General features: G+C 37.6%; 1 protein-coding gene across 2 annotated transcripts; it reads left to right on the forward strand.

Annotated features, from left to right (window-relative positions):
* On the forward strand, nucleotides 1-23,980 carry LOC127847863 (uncharacterized). Of its 2 annotated transcripts, XR_008034221.1 has the most exons (5): nucleotides 1-108; nucleotides 6,255-6,329; nucleotides 8,195-8,421; nucleotides 9,401-19,233; nucleotides 19,379-23,980. XR_008034221.1 is itself a non-coding variant. In XM_052380067.1 (4 exons), exons 3-4 carry the CDS (start codon nucleotides 8,301-8,303, stop codon nucleotides 18,211-18,213), a joined length of 8,934 nt encoding a protein of 2,977 aa, XP_052236027.1. In that variant the 5' UTR covers nucleotides 1-108; nucleotides 6,255-6,329; nucleotides 8,195-8,300; the 3' UTR covers nucleotides 18,214-23,980. The 2 variants fall into 2 exon arrangements, 1 of the variants encoding a protein (XP_052236027.1); XM_052380067.1 differs by having other exon boundaries at nucleotides 9,401-23,980.
* The last annotated feature ends 1,737 nt before the right edge of the window (nucleotides 23,981-25,717 follow it).

Genomic DNA, 25,717 nt, shown 5'->3' on the forward strand with positions numbered 1-25,717 from the left:
CTCTGCGCCATTTGCACGCGGAGGTTGTCTCGTAAATGAATCGTAACAATTGACTTTATTTTTGTAAAATTATTGATTCAAATGAATAACTTGTGACCTATTACTATGGTAAGGTAGTTTTACTCATTACGATTATGTGTTTTGTGGATTGATTAGTGCATTTTAGTGAAAGATTTTGCATTTGTTTGTTGTTGAAGTTTGACCTAGTTTGGCGTTGTTGCCAAAAATCCCCAAGATACGCTTCCGATCTGATTAAACTACATAAACGAATTCAGTTGCTATAGACACTGTACACAATACTTTTAAATATAATTTCTAAAACTTTGAACTCAAAGTTATACGTTGTTTTAAGTTTGCATTTTGTGTTTACATCTTTTATTGCTTTTTCATGTTTAGGCTTGTTACATATTTGGGCTTGTTTTTCCTAGTTTTGTCATGTTTTCAAAGTTTGAAGAAGATTCTACTGTTAGACTTAATATTTTGTTGTCCTTCATTTTTGTCATTGATTCAGTTAATGGCTTGCTTTGTAACACTTTCATCACTTAAATGATTGATGATCAATATTTTATGGACACAAATATATTTAAGTGATTATTACAAGTATTTATGTTAAATCTGACCTATTTATTAATTCTTAGTAAGCAAATTCAAGTGAGGCATTATGAAAAACTAGCTATGATTAATGACATGTTAACACTTTTCAAATAAATCAATAAGACATATAACCTGTTTTCTCTCTGTTTGGCAATGCTGTGGTTTTCGATGTCCCCGGGTTTTTGTTTACAAGCTTACCTGCACAACCAACTTGTTAAATCTGCAAGAAAACATCTCTTGCAGCAAGTATCAATTGATTCTTGGTATTTTAAAATGATTTAAGACATCGTTTGAAGCCCAAATCTTCTTTTATAAAATATACATGTATCTTGAAATGATTTTACCCATTCAACTTATTCACGTTTGTGTACATCTGATTGTGGATGCTTAGGTCTGATATCTACATTTGTTAAAATTCTTGGGGTTGCATACAGCCTAGGCAGCTTATTAACATTTGAATTTGTAGAGTTAAATTTATTTTTAAAAATATTAAATGGGTCAGTGTGTTGAAATAACTTTGAACTCTATTTAATTTTGTGTCTTAAATTCTATTCATTGAAACTTTTTGGTGGTATGTCAAATATTTGTCTATTCATGTTTGATTCAAGTTAAGTTTTATTTAACAGTTTTACTCTGGAAATACTCATTGTAATGTTGAATAACGATGACAAACAGTTCATGGTGCTTGTTTTGTTGTAACTACAGTCAAAATGTTTGTTTCTTCCTTTAAAAAAATCTGATATGACTAAAAGTCAAATATGATTGTCTATTCCATTGTTTTAAGTATATAAACATTGTGTTGAGATGCAAATTATTATTCCTTTAGTACTGCGAGAATACATGGTTTCAGGCTACTACTGTTAAATTTTTGCACTTTGATTAGTTTTGCTTAACATGAACCTACTGTCCAGTCAAATTAATGGATAATTCAGTGATCAACTTAAAACACGAGCTTGCTCTGGTAAACTTTGCTACAAGTCTGCTGAGATTTTCAGTTTCATATAGGTGGGCTTGAAACATGTTCATGGTCTCAACTATTAATATTAGCTAAGAATTGTTTTGTCAGGTAGGTAATTATTATATATGCCATAATTTGTATGGCCCAAATCAGGAGTCTTAAATATATCTGATCAAGTTGGGATTATACATATCAATTAGGGAAATGAGAGAAGGATCAAAGAATAAAAACAATAAAAAGGAAGATCCCTGGACACAGTAAATAAATAGTACAATACAAATTACAATACAAAAAAACAATATTTCCTGCATCAGTGGTTTCTAGAATGCATGTACCTGACACTGGTAAAACTTGTATTACAACAATTGTAATCTTTGCACGTGTCCAAAATATGTACAAACACAGAAAAATACTGGAACCAATTGGAGTGGCATAATATTTGCCTACAGACAAGTAGAATTTGCAATAAACTTGTCTGTAGACATATTGTAGGCTTTAGCATAGTTCTAGCATCTTAAATTATGTTTTGGCCAATAAAATGTGCCACATTTAGCACTCTTTTCGACTTAGATTTTATCATATAAGGTCGCATTAGCATTAGTATCAATTGTGAAATCCTGCCTTTTATATAATTATAACATATGTCACATAATTTTATTAGCAAGCGTGTGGTCTGATTCTTATTTAAAACTGAACAAAATGCTCCAGTGGTATAATCTATAATAACACATGTTTTTTTATTACACATTTGAACTGTGACGACTTACATGTATCATAAAATAACATGTGTTTAACATAAAAGTACATGTACATGTATTGACAGTCCCTCTGGCTCTAACTTATGTGTGGTCTTATTAAAATTATAAAAAATATTATTGTGTGTATTTTTACATGTATCTTTAGTACATGTATGATTTGATAATCAATGCTTTGCTATAATTTGTCTGAAAGGTGAAAGGGGCCTTTTCACATTTTGGTAAATTGGTAATTTTTATGCCCCCCGGATCGAAAGATCGGGGGTATATTGTTTCTGGCCTGTCTGTCATTCATGATTGTATGTGTGTGTCCCAAAATTTCAACCTTCTTCATAAATTTTTCAATATTGAACATAGCAACTTGATATTTGGCATGCATGTGTATCTCATGGAGCTGCACATTTTGAGTGATGAAAGGTCAAGGTCATCCTTCAAGGTCAAAGGTTACAAAAAAAACAAACAACTTTAACCAAAACTTTAACCTTCATAACTTTTGCAATATTGCACATAGCAATTTGATATTTGGCATGCATGTGTATCTCATGAAGCTGCACATTTTGAGCGGTGAAAGGTCAAGGTCATCCTTCAAGATCAAAGGTCAAAATAAAAAAATCAAAGTGGCACATTAAAATGAATTTAATAATATGAAATACAGTATATTTATAAAACACATTCTATATGGAACATATTATGCCACAGGTAGATTGTAGAATATGACCACGCTTACTAAAGAGCTTTTTTGACAAAGTGAACCCTTCCCTTTTCAAACCTTAGCTGGAGCACTGGGTTCATTATACCAGTTGGGCCTTACCCCGGGAAGTTGGAAATGGATTCCATTTTGATTCTTAATTTGAAAAAATTAGCTTCGGATCGCATTTGGGGCTAGTTGGGTCAAGATCACTGTCAAATGTACATTGTACTAAAAATGAAAAAATGGTTTCTGCTCAATAATTTAAGTTTTAATTAAAGAATTGCACTAAAATTATATGTGTAGTGTAGCAAGGATTTCAATTGAGTTTAAAAACCAGGAGTTGAATGACAATGTGCTTTAAATTTTCAGGTGTCAAATGAAATATTTAATGGTCAAAATACCTGAGTCCAGAATTATTTAGTTTCTACATAATCAGTAAAAATGTTTTGCATTTGTTGAATTTTATTCATTTTAGTTAATTGCTATGCAAAACACCATCTCTATGATATTAGTTTGTTTCGTGGTAACATTTGCATTAAACTGGTGAAAGGCAGATAATTAACTAGAGTAAAATGTGGTAACATTGAAAAATGCTTGAACCAAAAAGAAGGATTCTGCTTCATACATGTACATGTATGAAATCCCTGGTGTATATGTAGGTACATGTAGCTTACATGAAGCACAAGCTTGCACTTGGATAACACTTGAGGCAAGTCAGGTCAAGATCAAGGTCATTATTTATAAAAGAAGAAAAATGATTTCCACTGAATTTTATTAGATTTAAGCTTGGAGAAAACCAGAGGTATTGTCATAGCCAGCTGGTCATGTCGTGTTGTCCACCCTCCGCGTCGTTCTTAAACCTTAACATTTGCTGTAAAATCAAAGTGCTTCCACCTTCAACTTTGAAACTTCATATGTAGATGCACCTTGATGAGTTCAAGACGCCACACCCATTTTGGGGTCACTAGGTCAAAGGTCAAGGTCACTGACCTCTAAAAAAAAGAATCTGACAAGCTTTCATTTATTCAAAACTGCACCCGTAGCCGAGCATGGCACCCGTTATGAGGTGCTCTTGTTAAAAATAAAATTTGGTTTCCACTAAAAAAAATTGATCTAAGAATTATTCATAATTTGTGTGTGTAAGAAATGTACAAGCAAATCCAGCTTTTGGTGACACAACTTCATGTACTTAAATAAATTTAAGTAAATACTCTATTATTAAAGCAACCTGGTTTTGCTGCATTGCCATGTTTCTGTTTACAAGTGAAATATGTTGTATTTAGTTAATTACATGTATCATCACCATTCTATCTAGAGTAAAAGTAAACATATCATTAACAAAGTTCTTAACACATCAACCAATTCAGAACAGTATTTTTCAGTAAAATTCTTCTTTGAATGTATTAATGATTTAAACAGACAATCTATTTAGTTTGACATCCTGGTATTTACCAATTCGGTTGGGTACCCTCCTACATTTTTCCTATTAACTACACAGCTGTTTGTAATTAATTTTCCAGAGTGTTTAACTCTTCCTCTCCTTACCCTTTGTGTTAGATCCTGAGGCATACTGAAGCATGCACACAAGATATATAAACACTGCAGGAGGATTCTTAGAGGCTGGTACAAGGATTTGATGTTGCTGCCTTGCTGTCCATCTTTTTACCTACTTTCTGTGTGCTGTAATCTAAGAGCGTTATCAGATTGTAATATTTTGCAGATCTGTTTTGACTATGAACATGACAGGGCTCCTTTCAGTCTGCATTTGCTTAATGGTTTAGTTCATGAAATTTAACAAAAAGCCTATTTTTTATAAAATTGTTAAACAATAAATTAAATTACATTGTGCATGAAATATAATGAATGTAAAATGTTCTATGCAACACAAACTAACACAAGCAAACACACAAAAACAGCTGAAGTAGTCAGAGTTGATTTGTAATGACAGTAAACACATTTGGAAATATTCCCAATTTCCCATCACAAAAATAACTTTAAAACACAATGTATACATGCATATCATAAAACATGTTCAAATAAATTACTTCACAAAATTTTAGCAGGTGTTGATAATGTTTTCTTCAGTGTAAACCAAAATATTTATTGTTTAATTTAGCTTTACACTATTAGTTAAGGCTAATTTTTGTTTTCATTACACTCATATTGACTCGCTGTAATACTATTTAAAATCTAAAGAAATGTTCATAGTTTTAATTGCAAATTGCTGTACTCTTGTTACTGGGTGACCTTGACAATTGTTCAATTATTGATGGTGAAACTATTGCATCTCACATACAGAAATATCAAGCAGTAGCAATTGTTTTACACTCAACAATCAGAACTGAATGTAATTACATTATTGTTTCATTCATTAATGACAATCTATAATAGTTTTATTTTATGGTGTAAACTTTTTTTAAAGAATACATGATGATGTAGCTGATTTGTTGTGTCGTTGGATGTACTTTTTATGTCCCCCACTATAGTAGTGGGGGACATATTGTTTTTGCCCTGTCTGTCTGTTGGTCCGTTGGTCTGTTGGTCTGTTTGCGCCAACTTTTACATTTTGCAATAACTTTTGCTATATTGAAGATAGCAACTTCATATTTGGCATGCATATGTATCTCATGAAGCTGCACATTTTGAGTGGTGAAAGGTCAAGGTCATCCTTCAAGGTCAGAGGTCAAATATATGTGGCCAAAATCGCTCATTTTATGAATACTTTTGCAATATTGAAGATAGCAACTTGATATTTGGCATGCATGTGTATCTCATGGAGCTGCACATTTTGAGTGGTGAAAGGTCAAAATCAAGGTCATCCTTCAAGGTCAGAGGTCAAATATATGTGGCCCAAATCGCTTATTTTATAAATACTTTTGCAATATTGAAGATATCAACTTGATATTTGGCATGCATGTGCATCTCATGGAGCTGCACATTTTGAGTGGTGAAAGGTCAAGGTCATTCTTCAAGGTCAGAGGTCAAATATATGTGGCCCAAATCGCTCATTTTATTAATTCTTTTGCAATAGTGAAGATAGTAACTTGATATTTGGCATGCATGTGCATCTCATGGAGCTGCACATTTTGAGTGGTGAAAGGTCATGGTCATGGTCATCCTTCACAAGGTCAAGGTCATCCTTCAAGGTCAAACATCATATAGGGGGACATTGTGTTTCACAAACGCATCTTGTTATTATCAAGCAATTAAATTACAAAACATGTAGAATATTTGCGTGTTTTTTTTCTGTTTTCAGCAAAATGGCTGACTGAACCAGGAATGTAGAAGTTGCGTTTGTCTGTCCAAGTGTATTCGTCTATCCATAATACATGTAAGTACATGTTACGATGTACATAAAATTGAAAACAAAAATTGCATGAAAAAAAAGCCAATAAAGTTAAAGCAAAAAAGGTTTGTAAAAAAGTTATACTATTAACTCATTCATTCTTAGTACTGTATCTGGACAGAAAATACACTGTATGTAGTTGGAACTGAAAAAAAAACAGTTTGAAGCTGGTATCTAGATGTCACTTGACCTTAAAGTAAATTGGTAATATCGTATCTAGGGCTGGAGAGGAAAGAACATTTCACTACTCAGTGGGGGGTTTTCTCAACATTTCGGGAATAGGGCTGGGTCCCTTTGGATTGGGAAAAATTGTGGGGTTCTGACTATAATTGGGATATTAGTGTTTTTCTTGTTTTGCTAACAAATGCTTCAAAATTGAGAATAAAAGTGTTTTCAATATAAGATTTACCAAGGCAGTGATTTTTTTGCTTTTATTTGTTACAGCCTGTGTCATTTAAATTGGGAAAATTAGCGCGATAACCATGAAATTGGGTAAAATTAAGCATTATAAATGTTGTTATAAGTAACAGAATTAATATTGTTTTTTAGTGCATGTTCGGAGGGTTTTCAAGCCATTTTGGGATAAAGAGTCTGGTCAAATTGGGATTTTTTTAAATCAATAATAATAATAGTGGCAAATTTGGGAATTATTTATGACAAAAAAGGACTAAAGTAAAGTTATATATTTTGTAGGATGTTAAAAAAATATTGTTGAGATCTAGAGTTACAAAATCATAATTAAGTCATAAGAGACTTCTTTCTTAAAAAAATAATATTTTTTTTTGGAAATTGGGCTTTTTTAGGGGAAAGTTTGGTGAGAATTTGGGAAAAAACGTGGAATTTTGCGATTGGGAAGCAGCCGAAAATCGGTGGTAATTTTGGGCAAAAAAAATCACTGCAAGGATAAACTTTTTTTCCATTTGGAATGGGTCCGTATACTGATTTGAACGAAAAAAACACACTGCTACAATTTTGATGCAAGCTACCGGTACTTCTCAGCTTCTCAGCATATAACCTGTGTGCTGAGTTACTTGCCTTGGGATTCGTCTGATAGTTTATTTAGAGTTTGGCTAAGACAGAAATCGGAACATTTTTACTCACTTCAGGGTTTTTTTTGGCCCGATTTTATAGCCGAAATTCGGCTATGTTCCCAATCCCAAAAAGTATACTTTTTTCCCAAAATGTGGCAAAATATTCCCAATTTCCAAAAAAAAAAAAAAAAAAAAAGTTTTTTTTTTTTTTTGAAAGAAGTCTAATGCGTATTTTATTTCAATTTCAATTCAATTACCTCTAACAAAGTATTATATGATTTTGTTCTTTTAATTTGAATGATTATAAAGAGTAATATCAAATTTAGTATTTCCCTAATCAGTGGACTTTTCATGTGGAAAAAAAGGCTAAAGAATTTATTTTCCCAATTTCATGAAAATGCTGATTAAATTCCCAATTCCAAAGCCATGGGCTATCTTCCCAAAAAGTGGGAAAAAAAACCTGCACTTAAGTATGTATTTTTCTACTAATTGCTCTCTTGCCTCAGCCCCAATGACCTGAACTCAAATAATAACAAATCAATGCTGCGTAAATGTCATCGCGAGGTAGTGGATATAGTGGCCTTGTCAGCCTAGCGACTGGGAGGTAACAGATTCCATCCCCAATGTGGGAGCGTTCTTTAGATCTTCCCCAAAGACACCAAGTACTGGTTCTTCCCAGGAAACTGACTTGAGAGTGTTTCAATAAGCCACAGGCTTTCAATGCAATCCAGCTTAAATAAATACATGCATGTTTTTAAGAAATGGCTTGTTATATAAGATAGCAATTCTGCTTGTTAAATTTCACTTTCCACATTTTAGTGTGTACTAGCAGTTAGCCTTCCCGACCCACAAGTGCTGATGGTGTTCCACACAACACCGGCGTGTACGTCCTATTGTGTACCATGGTTGTCAACACATCAAGCCAATGTCGGCCAGACAGATGGAACAACACCGGCCGCGCAAAAAACGCGAATATAAATGCGACGAATGTGACAAGGTGCTGACTACGTCTGAAGGCTTGAACATTCATCGACGAATTCATACTGGTTGGTTGCGTTTAATTATTGTGACAAAAATGTAACACAAGGCCTGAAGCTTATTTTGCGGGAGTTATTATAGTGTACACTTTCTTTTTATTCCCCCGAAGGAGGGCATGTAGTGATCGCACTGTCTGTATGTCTGTCTGTCCGTCACACTTTGCGTTTAGGTTTCGAAAAATGCTCATAACTTTTATGTCGCTTCAGGTGTAACCTTCATATTTAGTATGCATGTGTATATGGACAAGGCCTTTCCATGCGCACATAAATTTTGACCCCTTTGACCTTGTCCTTGAACTTAGGGTCCGCGTTTAGGTTTCAAGATCTGCGTCTCGGTGTCGAAAAGTGTTTTTCGAGGGCATAATTATGTCTTCCGATGGAGACAGCTCTTGTTTATTTATGTTATGCTTTTCTACTGTCTGTTAACATTTTAAAATTCTGTATTAATTATATATGCTGGATCCAGGGAAAAGGTAGTTACAGTGATTTTGAGGCTGGAACAGTGAATTACCAATTTTTAACCCTTTACCTGTTAGATATGTATTTTGACGCATTTGTAGTCCCATAGAAAGTTACATTTAATTAAATATCTTTCTTCTTAAATTCAAGTTTGAAAGGGTTCATTTCCAACCCTTAGTTACTGATGAGCAGCAAACAGCATAAAACCTGAACAGACTGCGAGTTACTCACAGTCTGTTCTGGTTTTATGCTGGTTGCAAAAGCCATTTTAACTTTGCTTCTTATGAGGAAAATGGTTTATAAGTGTTTTGCCCCCCCCCCCCCCCCCAAAAAAAAAACAACAGGAAGGCATACAATCCAGGATGAGTAACTGCTCTGGACTGTTATTTTGGGTTCTATCAACAATCTTTGAACACAAATGAAAATCATTTTAAACCAGCTCAACAAGAAAATCTTTGGTTTGTGGTATACAATTTTGTTTCAGATAATTAAAAACCTTTGTTATATTCTGCATCTTGTTTCGTTTCAGGGGAAAAGCCCTATTCATGTGAAATATGCGGACATGCCTTTAGTCGCAAGTGGAACTACACGTGTCATGTTAAGGGCTGTAAAAAACGTGAAGCTCAACGTTCAGATTGCCACACTAATAGTGTTGACCCCGCTGCCACCGGGAAACTGTGGCAGGAACAATTCCTGAAATCTCATAAACAAAAGCATGTTGAGGATCTCGGTGTAGCAAATACTGATAGTGACAGTGTTAACAATGAAATTGTGACCGAAAAGGTCAGTGTTGATGAAATTTCTCAGGAAAATGTGTTAACAAATGGACCTAGCTCTGTGAGTAAGAGGCCATATCAACCCCAAACAGAGGGACTGAGAATCCCTCTGAGAATAAATATTCCATCCTGTGAGGAACTGAATGCTGATGATAGTGGTGTAAATATTCCTTCTTTTGACGATACCTCGCAACCCATCGATCTGTCCATTATTCCACAATCTGCTGCTCAAGTCATCCCCAAACGTCTGTCTCCTGTAACTCGTGAAGTCGCTGCGCGACATAATCCAGTGAAATCTGTGGTCTCTTCAACCGACAATACATCATCTAGTTCAGTGACTTTTCTTACATCCATCGGAAACGTTTTGGCAGCTCAACCGTCTTTGCTTAATGTGAGCTCATACAGTGTAAGTCCTCCTGTGCGACTGATTAAGAATTTACCCCTGTCAGTGATTGGCCAAGCAAAAGAAACCATTTCAATTCAGACAAAACCAATTACCTCTTCCATTTCTCGGATTATTGTGGTAAATCAAGGAAAACAGCTTTTCACTTACGAAATTCCAATAATCAGCAAAGACATAAATCAATTAAAGCCTGATGCTCATACATGTAAAACAATTGAAATTCCAAATGAATCTGAATATGAAGAAAGCATTCCCACTTTGTCTAAAGTTACTGATGATAATGATCTGGAGCGGTTTGAACAAATAGCATCGCAAGAAAAGTTGTTTGAAAGTTGTAGTTCAGTGGAAAGTATATTTGATAAAGGTGACTTAGAAGAGAACTACACTGTCGAAGGTATAGGTGCCATTTGTGAAAGTTTAGAATCCGTGGATAACAGTATAGAAGCTATAAGTGAAAGACTGAATGCGGTAGATGATAATTTCGAAGCACTTAATGAGGACAAGTTTATTGCCAGTGATAATTTTGATTCGTTAACTGCCGCAAAAGAGAAACTGGTCTCTTGTGTTTCTGGTTCAGATGAAATAGATGGTGATATACCTGGCATAAACACTGACTCTGATGAAGTGGAAGATTGTGACCAAGAATCCCAAGATTGCTCAGTGGTTAAGATTGAAAAGTTCTTAGGTGAAGGCAATCTAGAAAATACCAAGGAAGGTGACATTGTGAATCAAAAGTCTTCCTGTATGACACTTAGGAACAGGGGAAATAAGTCGTTCAAAAAATTGAATAAGATAAGACGGGAGATTTTAAATGGTAGTTTTGTCCGTGAAATAGATGGTAATGATGATGAGAACTTTGTGAAAGAGAAGACTCCCGTTAAGGAAATAAAGATAACTGAGAATAAGGAGGTGATTTTAATCAAAGAACTTGTTGAACAAAGACGGAAAAAGAAGGAATTGAAAGATGATCTAAGTGAGGCTGATTTTGATAAGAGTGTGTGTACTGATTCTGAAGGGGTAAAGTACAGACAGAGGAAGATTGTTCAGCAGAAACTTGTGCCTGAAAACGGGTTTGAATGCAAGGTATGTGGGAAAGTACTGACTACTCCCTATGGTCTTACAAATCATTTAATGGTACATGAAGGCCAGAAGCCATTTATTTGTAAGATTTGTAATCATGCCTTCACCAAACAGTGGAACTTGAAAACACATTTGCAGAACCGACACAAAATTGAACCGACGAAAGCGGACCTAGAACCAACGTTCCCTGTGAAATACCCTTGTAATGGTGTGAAGAGAAAAAGAGCAAGAAAGGCTGATGAGTTAAGTGAAACTAACTCTTCCGGACAGGAGTTTGACTCAGATGGTCTGGGGTTGTCTGATGGGAGTTTAAATCTGAAGAAAATTAAAGTCGAGAACTTTTGTTTTCAAACTTCTGTTAGTAACGACTGCCTTAAATCAGATCTTAGTAAAGACTTTAATCTCGGGAATTTGAACAGTGTTACAAGAGGTGAAATAGTAGTTAGTGATAGTCGAAGGAAGTTTGCAAATGATGAACTGATTGATAAATATTTGCAAGGGTCTTACAATGAAATTGACATTGAAAGCAATTCATTAGATGGTTCTGAAGGTAATATTTTTGATCTAGATGAGGATGATTTCTTAGAAATCAAGCAGTTGGAAACTGATGTGGATTTAGAGACTATGGTAAATAAAGGTTCAGTAATTGTTCAAGAGGAAACAAGTGTAAATGAGAATTTAGTCGACATGGCAAACATGGCTCATGAAAATGGAGAAGTAGTGTCTGAAAGTTGGAATTTAGAAGAATCAGGGAAGTATATAAAAATGAATGGAACTACTGAAGTTGCTGTGTGTGTTACGAAAGTTGTAGGAAATGGGGAAGTTCTTGGTAATGCTTTTGAAAGTAAAAGCAACATATCCCACGAAATGAAACCGGATTCAAGTCAGGTAGAGACTAATCAAAATTGTGAAAGACATGATAGGTCAGTGTGTAACAATGAAGCAAACTGTGGTGCTGATTCATTGAGGGATTCTTACAAAAGTAACCTAGAATGTGCTACTGAAAATATCAGTGAAAATAAGCAGAGTGAATCTGAGGTACATAATGTGGAAAGCAGTGTTGATGAGAAAGTAGTAATTAAGGACACCAGTGTTGTGGAAGGTGTCAAAGAACCTGAAAACACAAATTTAGAATCTTCACAAATTGCTGCTGCACCAGATACAGTAGTGGCTTCATCAGCCAGTAAAAGCTTTAGTGATGACACCTTGAGCAATCTGGATAGGATAATAAACAGTGTTGCCTCAGGGGAAGCGGAGGTAACCATGAAGGACCGAACACTACAGGGCAGTTTCGCAAACAGCACGTCTTCCAATGAACACAGAACTGATCTCAGCTCATCATCCGGCCGCCACACGTTAGCCCATGACCGCTCTGGCCATCCTTTCTACCATTCAAACTCCAGTCTTCCCCCACCACCCCCATATCATCCACATGCTGTGGGTGGACTTCCGTATCATTATCAAGACCCTAAAGGTCACGGGCAGACTAGCCCTGCTCATTCTCAATCCGGTCCATCTCTCACCGCCCATGGGCATTCCGGTCTTCATCCTATGCTCTCATCTCAACCATCCAACCAGCATCAAAAGATGGCAGAGTTTCCGCCCAATTATCCAGGAAATCTGAACGCTCAGTATGTTGCAAGTATATATGAAGCTCAGAAATATCAGCAGCAGAAGTTTCAGCAGCAGCAGCAGCATTTGGCTGACCTTCAGCAGCACCAGGGCTCTTCCCAGCAATATTTTTCTGGCGACACTAGTGGTGATGTGATGGAGATAACTGGTAAAGATGGAAAACCACTGTTTGAATGCACTGTGTGTGGAAAAAAGCTGACAAGTAAGAATGCACTGGAAACGCACATGAGGACACACACTGGGGAAAAACCTTTTGAATGTCCAGTTTGCAGTAAGAAATTTGCATTTAAAAGCAACTGTACGAGACACATGGCAACACACAATCAGAGTGGTGGGAAGGTCAAAGGTCAGGACGGCACGGAAGGATGTGCTGATGGTTCTAGCTACGATGATCAGGAGGTGGAGAAGGAGCCACTGGAGGATGGCTCAGACATGGGAATGGACACAGGGTTTCCTCCACATGCTCAGGGGGCTGGGTCGGGCATGTTGCCGCCTATGCATACATTGTTACATTCAGCCCACAATAACAGCGTGCCTTTAAGCTCCAATCAAAACCAGGGATATGGCAGCGGTAGTTCGTCTCACAGCAAGACTCCGAATCAAAGTCCACAGCCTGAGGCCAATACGAGCCCATACGCTGAATATCCACAGGGTCATCCAGGCTTTTATTCAGGAATGTATGACCAATATCAGCAGCAAAATTTGCACAAGTATGGCAGCAATGCTTTCATGCCTCCTACTAGCCCTATGCAAAACCAAATGCCTCCCTACAGCAGTGAATATGCACAGAGCCTGAGGCAGCCTTACGGAAGTTCAAATGTTTCTCAACAGAACTCAGTGCCTGGTGGACATGGTGACACGATGTCACCATTTCCAGGTCAGGGCCTCTCACATGATCAGACGACCCCTCAGTCCATGATGGATTACGCCACCGATCCCATGGCCCTTAAGCAGAAGGCTCGGTCACAGAAAGAATTCACGGGAGAGCGTAAACATCCGACGAAATACTGTGATATCTGCAAGAAATCCTTTTCGGCAAGCTACTACACCAACCACATGAAGATGCATCGAGGCATAAGTCCGCACATCTGCAATTTATGCAACCAGGTGTTCTCCCAGAAGTTCAGCCTTACGAGGCACATGGAGAACATCCACAAGACCAAGTATGAGAATCCACCCGGCCACACCAGTCGACCTGGTCGTCCACCACTCGTGTCTAACCAGTCATCTGATGGAGCCTCGTGTAGCTCACAGGGGCTTCCAGCTGTTTTTGCGCCAAAGTCTGAATCAAACGATGACATGGATGGGTTGCAGAGTCCACCAATAGCGCACACCACTGTGAATAGCAGCCCTGACCATGCCAGTTTCCATTCAAGGTTGTCCACTGGGGCTATGGCAGAGGAAGAAACCATGGGGGTCAGTCAGTCCAATGGTGTCCACTATTCTGGCTCAGACAGCAGCTGGTCTATTCAGCACCCACCACTGCAGTCCTCATTGGAATTTCAAGCTTATCCAGCTGATGCTCAAAACGCATCATTATCCACTGAGCATCAAAACGAGAACTATCCCAGCTACGATCAACTTGGAAGGCCTGTGCATCAGATGTCACAGCAGATGTCACTAGAAGAAACGGAACCCATAGAAAACATGGCCCTACCAGCTGGTGCAGAAAAGGGTAAAAACGTACATGTTTGCTCTGTATGTAACAAAACCTATTCATCCTCTGCGACTTTGAAGGCTCATCATCGTCTTCACACGGGTGAGAAACCTTTTGTGTGTCAATTCTGCCAGAAATCCTTTACATTCAAGGGAAACATGAAGCAGCATGTTGCTAAGCATCACAAGGAGGCCGCTGAGCAGGCAGGCATCTCGTTCCACACCACTGACAACTCCAATGACGGCTTCCCAAGCGGGCCAAAAACACCAAAGAAAGAGAAGAAATCTCCTGTCTCATCCAGTCCAAAGTACAATTTTGGTCCTTCTCCCGGGATGTCTCCCTATGAGGTTCAGTCCCAGAACTACAAAGGCTACACAAGCCAGCCCCTGCCCAGCATGTTTACAGTGAAGTCGGAACCAGAGCAGTTTGCGAGCATGAAACCGTCCATGTACAATTATCAGAGCCCATCCCCGCATAGCAGTCTGTCGGGCACACCTCCGCGGTTGTATCCCACTCCACCTCCTCAGAGCTTTGGTGGGAGTCCTGCAAAGTCTCTACAATCAGTGTATTCGTATGGGCCAATTAATCCAGGCATGTACGCAGGATTTCCAACAGACAGGCCTCCGTTCCCTGCCAACTTTCCGCATCTGTTGAACTTTACCGGTCACCCAGGGAATGTCAAGATGGAGTACCCACCACCTGCTATTAGCGTAAGCAGCGATACTCACGACACTGACAGTCTTCCACCGCAGATCGCTAATGCTGTCCTAGGAATGCAACAGGAGGGATTGGGGTCTGGGGAATGGCCAGACTTCCCTGGCCAGGTGAATGATGACAAAGGTGCTATGGCTGGTGCAGAGCATGAAGCTAGTCTCGGAGAGCTGGAGAAGAACGTAACACCGTTCCAGGCTCAAGATTCTATCCCAGTGTCAAGTCATGCGGAGAGCTATCTTCCAGAACTGGGGCATAATATGAGCAGCGAAAAAAGCTATCATGGTGTCAGCCATCCTGGTGATGCAGTTTCATGCTTGTCAACTCATTCTGTCTCTACCCCTAAGGCTCTACCTGGAATAGATTCTCTAGCTGGTCACATTGCATCTGGCCACCGATCAGATGATGGAGAGCAGCTTTCGATGGATCTAGAAGATCACCCATTGGTCAAACCCCTGTCTTCTTCTGTTGGTGGTGATGCGAGTGGACTTGTTGCTCCAGATACTCTAATGGGTTCCAATCCACTGCTTTCACCTAAGAACTCCAAAAGCATCATCTGTCCGATTTGCAACAAAGAGTTGGCCTATTCGAGCTCACTGTCTACCCACATGAGAGTTCATACTGGCGAAAAACCCTTCGAATGTGGCCTCTGCAAGAAGTCTTTTGCCCAAAGAAGCAACCTGAACACGCATGTCAAATCGTGTAGAAAGAAATTGGAAAAGGACGACCCCATGGCATTAGCTGGTCTCTCCCAGGGCTCAAACTCGAGCTTGGCTCAGTTTTCTGGTAGTGAAAACTCCCAAGATCTGACAGTTTTGGGCGGCCGTGGGATAACAGATGAGACCATGGGCTCTGTCTCAAGGCTACCAAGTTTAAGTAGCGACGTGTCCACAAACTACGATGTTGCCATGGATCTCTCACAGCAGCACCAAGCGGCGCACTCACAGCCACAGGGTGTGTTCCACTCTGTTCCCCATGAATACCATGGTTACAGGGGTATGGACAGTGCAGGGCTACACACCAGTATGTCCAGGGAGTACCAGGGATACCCCTCCCCTCCAGTGTATCCAGCCCCATCTATGGCCCACAGTGGAAGCATGCTGAGTCCACCCTTACCACAGGGCTACCCTCACCAGTACAGCTACGGCAGTGCCATGTCATCAGCTTCATTTGTTAGCAATACCATCTCCACTCTTAACTCCACTCCACTACCATCTATCAGCAATCTTTCTACCGCAACTGCTACAACAAGCACTGGAAACAGGCTACCTAACTTCTTCAGCGTGTTTTCCAACAGAAGCGATCCGTCCAATCTTGAGCTTTCAGAGGAGCCATTGTTTGACACAAAATTCCAGGACCTTCCTACAGACATGAGCACCCACTCTACATCAGTTTTACCTCTCTTAGCCCATACCTACAAAGACGAGCTGGCACCAAAGCCAACAATACCAAAAGAAGAGAGTAAGCTCTTGACTCTGGAACATATCAGCAAGTCTGGGACAAGTTCCATGACAGCAGGTCATGAACGCTCAGTCTCGTCCGGTGATGTGACGCCTTCAAAAATCACCAAGCAGGATGCAGCGAAGCGACGAACAGCAGTCCGTGCCATGTCTGAGGAGGATCGTATCGCCCATCGTACCTGTCCTCATTGCAAGAAGGTGTTGTCCTGTCTGGCGGGTCTGCGTCATCACATGAGGATCCACACTGGGGAGAAACCATACAAGTGTGGGCTCTGTGGTAAACGCTTCTCTCAGAAGTGTAATACTCATACGCACATCAAGTCCTGTTACAAACAGAAGCTGAACAAGGGTTTACTGCCTGAGCATTTGGTTGATAAAGCTGAACCCGAAATCTACGCAATACTTACACTAGAAGAGGAAGGCGCTAAGGATTCCGTATCAAGGATGAGCCTGACGAATGATGCTTCAGACGAGTCTAAAACGGGTGACTTGGAGGACAGAGTGGATATTGTCAGTCGGACTGGAGGAAACGGGGACGGGAAAAGTAATACAGATCTTGTCAAGGAAGCCCTTATGGGCATAATTGATGAACGGAAGACTAGAAATGACGGGGATTGCAGTTCGGAAGGTTCACGGTCACAATCACCAGAACTGAATGAAAGTTATGTGGGTAAAAAAAGCTTTGATAATGTCGACGGAGGAGAGACACCAAAGAAGTTGAAAAAGGCGTACAAAAAGTACGGTATCGATAGCGGTTACAAGGCACGGCAATGCTCTGAATGTAACACGGAGATAACTGGATCACCAAGTTCGATGTTGCATCATATGAGGACCCATACTAAAGAGAAGCCATACCTCTGTGACTACTGCTGCAGACCTTTCTCTATGAAGTTTTCACTCAACAGGCACATACTGGCCATTCATGGAGAGAACCGACATGGACGCAAGAGCAAGGAGGAGGTTGCAAGGAATGGGAAGAGAAAATTGAATTTGAATGATGAAACTAGCGCGGATACCAGTGAGGCCAAGGTTCTTAAAAATAATGATAGTGACATAGCAATAATTGAGGGTCATGATAGAAGTGGTAGTAATGAGGAATGTAATGCAAAGGTTTCACATGCAATGGAGAAGGCAGGAGATGATAATTCCGATTTTAAGGAAACTGTCAAGAGTGTGATTGAAAACGTTAAGGCTGAAATTAATTCAGAAAAGATTGAAAATGAGGTAATGAACAAAGAAGAAACTGTCGGTAAGGAGTTTGATTTGAATAAAAGTGTTAAAAACAAGAAGAATTTAGTTCTTGTCGATGAAGCCACAGTGAATTCTATGGAGATTGTGAAAAATGGATTAAAACACTGTGAGTACTGCGAGCGTGATTTTGCCCGTCCACAGCTTTTGTTAGCTCACATGAGGCAGCACACGGGGGGAGAAAAACCATTTAAATGTGTCATGTGTGACAAGACGTTCTCCTACAAGGCGAGCCTGAAGAATCACTTTGAGAAGCACAAGGCGGAGATGTACCAATGCAATGTGTGCGAGGAGCTTTACACTACCGAGACCGAGCTCGCTGAACATTCTGTCAGTCACTCATGGGAGGACTGTCCTGACCTGGATGTGTTATAGTGTCATTTTCTTACTTACCGTACTGCATTTTTTTCATAGACTTTCTTAGACTTTATAGTTGTTGTTGTTATGATTTTATGTGGCTTTTCTGCTGTTGGTTGGTAGTTCCTACCAAACCTTTTTTATGATTTTAGAGAGATTTGTATACACACACCTATATAATGGTATCATTGGAATTAAGCTTTTTTAGCTGTTCAGTATCACCATGTCTGCATGAAGGGGTTTGTACTATGTAGATGAATTGTTTATCAGTTTATGTGATTTTGGTCTCTCGGCTGCTTAATTTCTCAGTAGTTTTTAAGATTGATTGTTGTACAATATTTTAACCTTGATCAAAATTGTAATGATCTTAAAATGCATTTGCCTTGACAAGTCTGAACAAAATTAAACAGTAAAAAATATGCAATTTTTTATTCCTGTTTCTTTAACTTCTGTGCGACGTTCACATTTTGGGATATGAGGTAATATTATGCAAAAACACCATTTTACGTGTTGCAAAAAAAATTATTGCTATGTTCTTGTTTGGCATACATGTAGAGTTGTAAAAACATAATTGCTTATATGATTCGGCTATTGCTCAAACTGTGGTGTTTCATTTATTTTCATAAAAAATTTCAAATATTTGTCTTGCACGTTTTAAGAAATGTGTGTATATTCGCTTCTTTCATCTGTTGCAATTTCATGAAATTGAAAACTATTTTTAATAAGTCAGTAGTCATTACTGCTTAGAATTTATAAACAGGGTGGTATTTTTGCTGGCTTTTATATTAATGCCCCCTAAGAAGAAGAGGGGGTATATTGTTTTGCACATGTCAGTCCGTCCGTCCACCAGATGGTTTCCGGATGATAACTCAAGAACACTTAGGCCTAGGATCAAGAAACTTCAGAAGTACATTGATCATGACTCGCAGATGACCCCCTATTGATTTTGAGGTCAAGGTCACGGTGACCCGAAATAGTAAAATGGTTTCCGGATGATAACTCAAGAACGCTTAGGCCTAGGATCATGAAACTTTATAGGTGCATTGATCATGACTCGCAGATGACCCCTATTGATTTTCAAGTCACTAGGTAAAAGGTCAAGGTCATGTTGACCCGAAATAGTAAAATGGTTTCCGGATGATAACTCAAGAACGCCTATGCTTAGGATCATGAAACTTCATAGGTACATTGATCATGACTCGCAGATGACCCCTATTGATTTTCAGGTCACTAGGTCAAAGGTTAAGGTCACAGTGACCCAAAATAGTAAAATGGTTTCCGGATGATAACTCAAGAACGCTTATGCCTAGGATCATGAAACGTCATAGGTACATTGATCATGACTCGCAGATGACCCCTATTGTTTTTCAGGTCACTAGGTCAAAGGTCAAGGTTACGGTGACCCGAAATGGTAAAATGGTTTCTGGATGATTACTCAAGAACGCATACGCCTAGGATCATGAAACTTCATAGGTACATTGATAATGACTCGCAGATGACCCCTATTGATTTTCCGGTCACTACGTCAAAGGTCAAGGTCACGGTGACTTTACACAGTAATATGGTTTCCGGATGATAACTCAAGAAAGCTTACGCCTAGGATCATGAAACTTCAATGGTCATTGATCATGACTTGCAGATGACCCCTATTGATTTTCAGGTCACTAGATCAAAGGTCAAGGTCACAGTGTCAAATAACGTATTCACACAATGGCTGCCACTACAATTGACATCCCAAATGGGGGCCATGCATGTTTTACAAACAGCCCTTGTTTTCTTTTGTATTATTTTCTGGGAAAAAAAAACATTCAGCGTGTTTTTTTTCTGAACAAATGTTTGTTAACTAATAAACTATATTATAAATGTTTGTATTAGTATTTTTGTAAGGAAACATTTTTTGGGTATTAAACATTGTAAGCTTTCTGTCATTTCAAGAACTTTTCCACATTTCTTGCAGTGTTGCATGAATACATGAATTGTAATTTGAGCCAATGGATTTAATAGTCAATGGATTTGACTGTTTGTTTTTTATGGTAATTGTTTCAACTTATTAATGGTTGTGATCAGTGGTATTTGATGGCTCAACATTTGTGTCTTTGTCTTCGGTTAATTTTTTATAAGGTTACATTTTCAAAGCATGAAGCTATTTTGGCTTCAACATGATTCAGAATTTGTATATCAAGGCTACTGATTTATGCACATGGGTATCAGTTTCAGGTTTTGCATTTATTGTCCCCTACTGGTGAAACCGGAGGGGACTTATGGTTTGCACTCTGTCTGTCAGTCAGTCAGTCAGTCAGTCAGTCTGTCTGTCACACTTTTCTGGATCCTGCAAGAACTTTAAAAGTTGTTCATATTATTTCATGAAACTTGAAACATGGATAGCTGGCAATATGGAGATTATGCACATCATTTCATTTTGTTCCTACGTCAAGAATTCTGGTTGCTATGGCAACAAAAAAAATAAATTCTTACAATGATGGAGTTTCACCGGTAGGGGACAATATTGCTCAGCAATCTCTTGTTTAATATTAAGCTTTTTTATTTATAAAATTCATTCTGCTCATTAAAAAAATATCTTGATCACAAAAACAGCGAAATGCAGGGCCCATATACTTACAAAATGTAAAAAAAAATTTAAATATTTGTTTAGTTACATTTGCTTACTTAAACAAACGAGTCTCTTTAGAATGAAGTCCGCTTAAGATCTAAAATAATTTGCTTTTTTAAGAGTGCAATGTACTTTTGAAACATTTCTGTCAATAAATATATCACCCCTTGGGTGAAAAAAGGTACTATCTGACATTGAAATTAGAAGGCACATGGAACCTTTTTGCACCAATGGGGCGAAATTAAATTTGCTGGGTTTAAATGATTTGAATTCAGACTTCTTTCCTGAATTTTATGTTAACTTAACTTGATTTGAACACTTAAAGTATTTTCCTATTACATGTAATTGAATCAAACTGACTAGAAAATATATTTCTCTATATGATCGGAAACATCTGTTACATAGAGGGCAAAAAGAAATAAGCTACTGTAACTAGGTTTCAAAATTGCTGTGGGCTTTGTTAAACAATTGTTGATGTAGAATGAAGAAAATAAACATATTTTAGACAATATATCACCCCATTGGTGCAAAAAGGTACCATGTGCCTTCTTTTTTTCGATTTCACATGGTAACTTTTTGCAGCCATTGGGCAATATATACTACTGGATTCATTTAAGTCTATATTGTTATACTGTTGAGAATAATTAATATAGATACATTTTGTAGGTGCCAATAGTGCTTATGATTTGGGTCAAGTTCATTACATATTACCTTTGCTCATTTTTATTGAGATATATTTAGAGATCATATGCTTGAAATGTATAACATGCAGTAAAAATAATGTTGATAAATTATTGCTATGTATAGGTATATATCCTTACTATTTAACCCTTTCAGTGCGGAACCGAATTTTGAAGGCTTTTGCAAACAGTTTGGATCCAGATGAGACGCCACAGAACGTGGCGTCTCATCAGGATCCAAACTGTTTGCTATTCTGATAATATTCTTTGAAAAAAAAAAAAGAAAATGCTAATTTTAGAAATTCAGCAGACGATATTTTAGCAGAAGACAAATTTCCCAGCATGCAAAGGGTTAAAGGGTTAACACTTGTTAGGGCAGATTGTTCATTTACCCTGGGGTTTATTTCATTAGAATTACACTTATAGTCTTATAGGGCTTCAAAGAAGTGCCTCTTTACACAAATCATCACCAAGCATAATTATGTCATCGCGGGCTATGTAGCCGTTAAATCTTGCACTTGTAGTTCTCATGATATTAGGTCATAATTCACACGTCTTTTTTCCATGGTGCATTGGTTATATCTCATTTAGATGTGAACGAAAGTTATTCAATTGCATTTAGACATTATTTTTTCCTGCCTTTTTTTTTATTATTTACATATCACATGTGGAGTTTTAATTTAGGTTTATTCCAAAAATGAATTTCTGATGTTGAGTGTGTAATTATTGTTTCATTTTACATGTCTCTATTATCTGTTACAATATTTTCACGATCTACACTCAATTTGTTGATTGTTAAATGAGTGTGAGTGGACACATTGTCTTTTAATTTTTGATTTAACCATTTTATTGTTTGTTTTACAATTTTTTAATCAAATTAGTTACTGTTACTTCTTGACTACTGTAGAAATCAATGTTTTGGTGGAAGTTTTTTGAAACAGGTTATTCTCTCTTTATGTAATCATGCGTTTTGGTTTTGCTTTAAAAGTAATCAGAATTCTAGTTAGCCTTTGCCTTTTAAGTGTGAAAAACATACCTTAGTACATCAACAGAAAGGTTATATTACTAATTAATTTTATATAAGAAATTTTTTTTTAATATGTAATTATTATATGATTATTAACTAGCAAAATGAATTATTTTCACTCAAATGAGAAAGCGAATCTTCTTAGTGTTATTTGTCAATTAATTTTGTATTGCAATTAAATTTCTAAAAAAATCATGGTATATTTTTGGAAACGTTAATACTTAAAACACGAGGGTACAGTTTTGTACCTTTAACCCTTTCAGTGCGGGAACCGAATTTTGAAGGCCTTTGCAAACAGTTTGGATCCAGATGAGACGCCACAGAACGTGGCGTCTCATCTGGATCCAAACTGTTTGCTATTCTGATAGTATTCTTTGAAAAAAAATGAAGAAAATGCTTTTTTTACAAATTCAGCAGACGACATTTTAGCAGACGACAAATTTCCCAGCATGCAAAGGGTTAAATACTTTTCAATACCACGGCAGTGTGTGCAGTCTATTTTATAAATGCCGCAGTACATATGTTTTGTGTATCTGAGACGATGTCATTATGCAAACTATTTATTGTGTGATTGCTTATTTTACATAGCATGGACTTTATACCATAGATTTTTGTCTATTTAAGACACATTGCAGAAAGATGTACAGATTTCTTAGTAGCAGTTTTTGCAATAATTTATTTTCTCTCTCTCCTCTTACTACTTTGTACCCTGCCCTGTAGAACAATTCAGTAATCCTTATGTCTATGTTTCACGTATTGTAACAAATAATACTTGTAGCAGCAAAAACATAACTTCTAGCTGCTTTTGCATTTTATATGAGTATGTTGTTAATGTTGTTTGGTAAATACTTTAAATAGGTCTGTAAAAGAGTCGTGTTTTGGGAAAACTGGGCTTAATGCATGCGCCTAGTGTCATCCCAGATCAGCCTGTGCAGTCTGAGTCCAGTAGTTTTCTCATTGTATATTTATGTGCTTCTGACACTGCATGCTTTCGATGAAAACAATTCTGACCAGTATAGTCAGTAAATTATGCATTTCTCCTTGTAATCTATGTTTGTTAGTCTGTCAAAATATTTTATTTTGAGTATTTATGTATGCCTTTGATAGATTTTGTAATATTTTATTAACCTCCCATGTGTGTTTTATGTTTCAAAGAATATCATTTAAAGTTTCTCTCATATGAACAAAATGGACATTGAATTTCATTTTCTTCAAGTCATTGTAAATGGTACTGCAAATAGAGTGGTTTTCATTGAATGTACAAAAAGCTTTTCTGTAAATACATACAAAAAATCATATTTTTATTATTTTATGTACAAAGTATGTAATTGTTTATATACAAGCTTATAGTTTCTATGGACATGCCATAGAGTGTTTTTTACTCTCTTAATATTATATTCTAAACATTTTATAATACTAATTATTCGATTATGAGATCTGAATACTAATTAAAACATAGGACAAACATGTTTGTTTTTGTTTATTGTTCAAGTGTTGGCCTCTTATTGTCCCCTACCGATTTCACCGGAGGGGACTTATGGTTTGCGCTCTGTCTGTCAGTCAGTCACACTTCTGGATCCTGCGATAACTTTAAAAGTTCTTAATATTTTTTCATGAAACTTGAAACATGCATAGATGGCAATATGGACATTATGCACGTCATTTCATTTTGTTCCTACGTCAAAAATTCTGGTTGCTATGGCAACAAATAAACTAGAATGTTAACAAGGTTTTACAAAAGCATGATATATAGCCATATTAGGGAAAATGCCCCGCCCCCTGGTGGCAATGTTTTTTAAGCAACCAAAACCATTTTCGAACTCATCCAAGATATCATTAGGACAAATCTTCTGACCAAAGTTCATGAAGATCGGAAAATAAATGTGGCCTCTAGAGTGTAAACAAGGTTTTACTATAGCAATATAAGGAAAAATGCCCTGCCCCCTGGCGGCCATGTTTTTCAACCAACGGGCATCATTTTTTAACTTGTCCAAGATATTTTTGGGATTAATCTCTGACCAAGTTTCATGAAGATCGGACAATAAATGTGGACTCTAGAGTGTTAACAACATTTTACTATAGCCATATATAGGCATATAAGGAAAAATGCCCCACCCTTTGGCAGCCATGTTTTACAAGCAAATGTTACCATTTTTGAACTCATCCAAGATATCATACAGACCAATCTTCTGACCAAATTTCATGAAGATTGGACAATAAATGTGGCCTCTAGAGTGTTAACAAGGTTTTACTATAGCCATATAAGAAAAACTGCCACGCCCCCTGGCGGCCATGTTTTTTCACCGATCTGGACCATTTTCGAACTCGTCCGAGATATCAATGAAACCAATGTTTGACCAAGTTTCATGATGATTGGGCGAAAATTGTGACTTGTAGAGTGTTCATAAGGTTTCTCTATAGCCATATAAGGAATACTGCCCCGCCCCCTGGCAGCCATGTTTTTCAACGGACCAAAACCATTTTTGAACTCGACCAACATATCATTTAGACAAACATTTTGACAAAGTTACATGAAGATTGGGCATCAAATGTGACTTCTACAGTGTTCACAAGGTTTTTCTTTTTTTGACCTAGTGACCTAGTTTTTGACCCAGCATGACCCAGTTTCGAACTCAGTCGAGGTATCAATGGGACAAATGTTCTGACCAAATTTCATGAAGATCAGACAATAAATGTGGCCTCTAGAGTGTTCAAAAGGCAAAATGTTGACGACGCAAGACGGACAAAAGGCGATCACAAAAGCTCACTATGAGCACGTTGTGCTCAGGTGAGCTAAAAATAAAAAATCTGACAATGGTGGAATTTCTGACAATGATGGAGCCGGTAGGGGGCTATATTGCTTGGCAATAGTCTTGTTATTACTGGTATGTCCACATCACAGATTTAAAATAAGATACCCTCTAGAAAGAAAATGGTATATAAAGAAACCAGTGTTCATTTTAAAAGCCCCTGTGACCTTGTTTTTTGACATGGTGACCTCGGCTGATTGGCATCTTCTTTACCTCTCGCGTACCTATTTAGATGACAACAGTTTTCATTTTACTGCAGAAACAAAATCTGTGACCTTGACCTTTTAAGTCTCAAAATGTAATGCATCTCCCCCTTTTCAAAAGTAATCAGCATACTAACATAAATGACGTTAGTTCAAACATTCTCCAGATATCATGGAGAATACTTCAAGGA

Source organism: Dreissena polymorpha, chromosome 10, assembly GCF_020536995.1.
Source record: "Dreissena polymorpha isolate Duluth1 chromosome 10, UMN_Dpol_1.0, whole genome shotgun sequence".
Taxonomy (NCBI): domain Eukaryota; kingdom Metazoa; phylum Mollusca; class Bivalvia; order Myida; family Dreissenidae; genus Dreissena; species Dreissena polymorpha.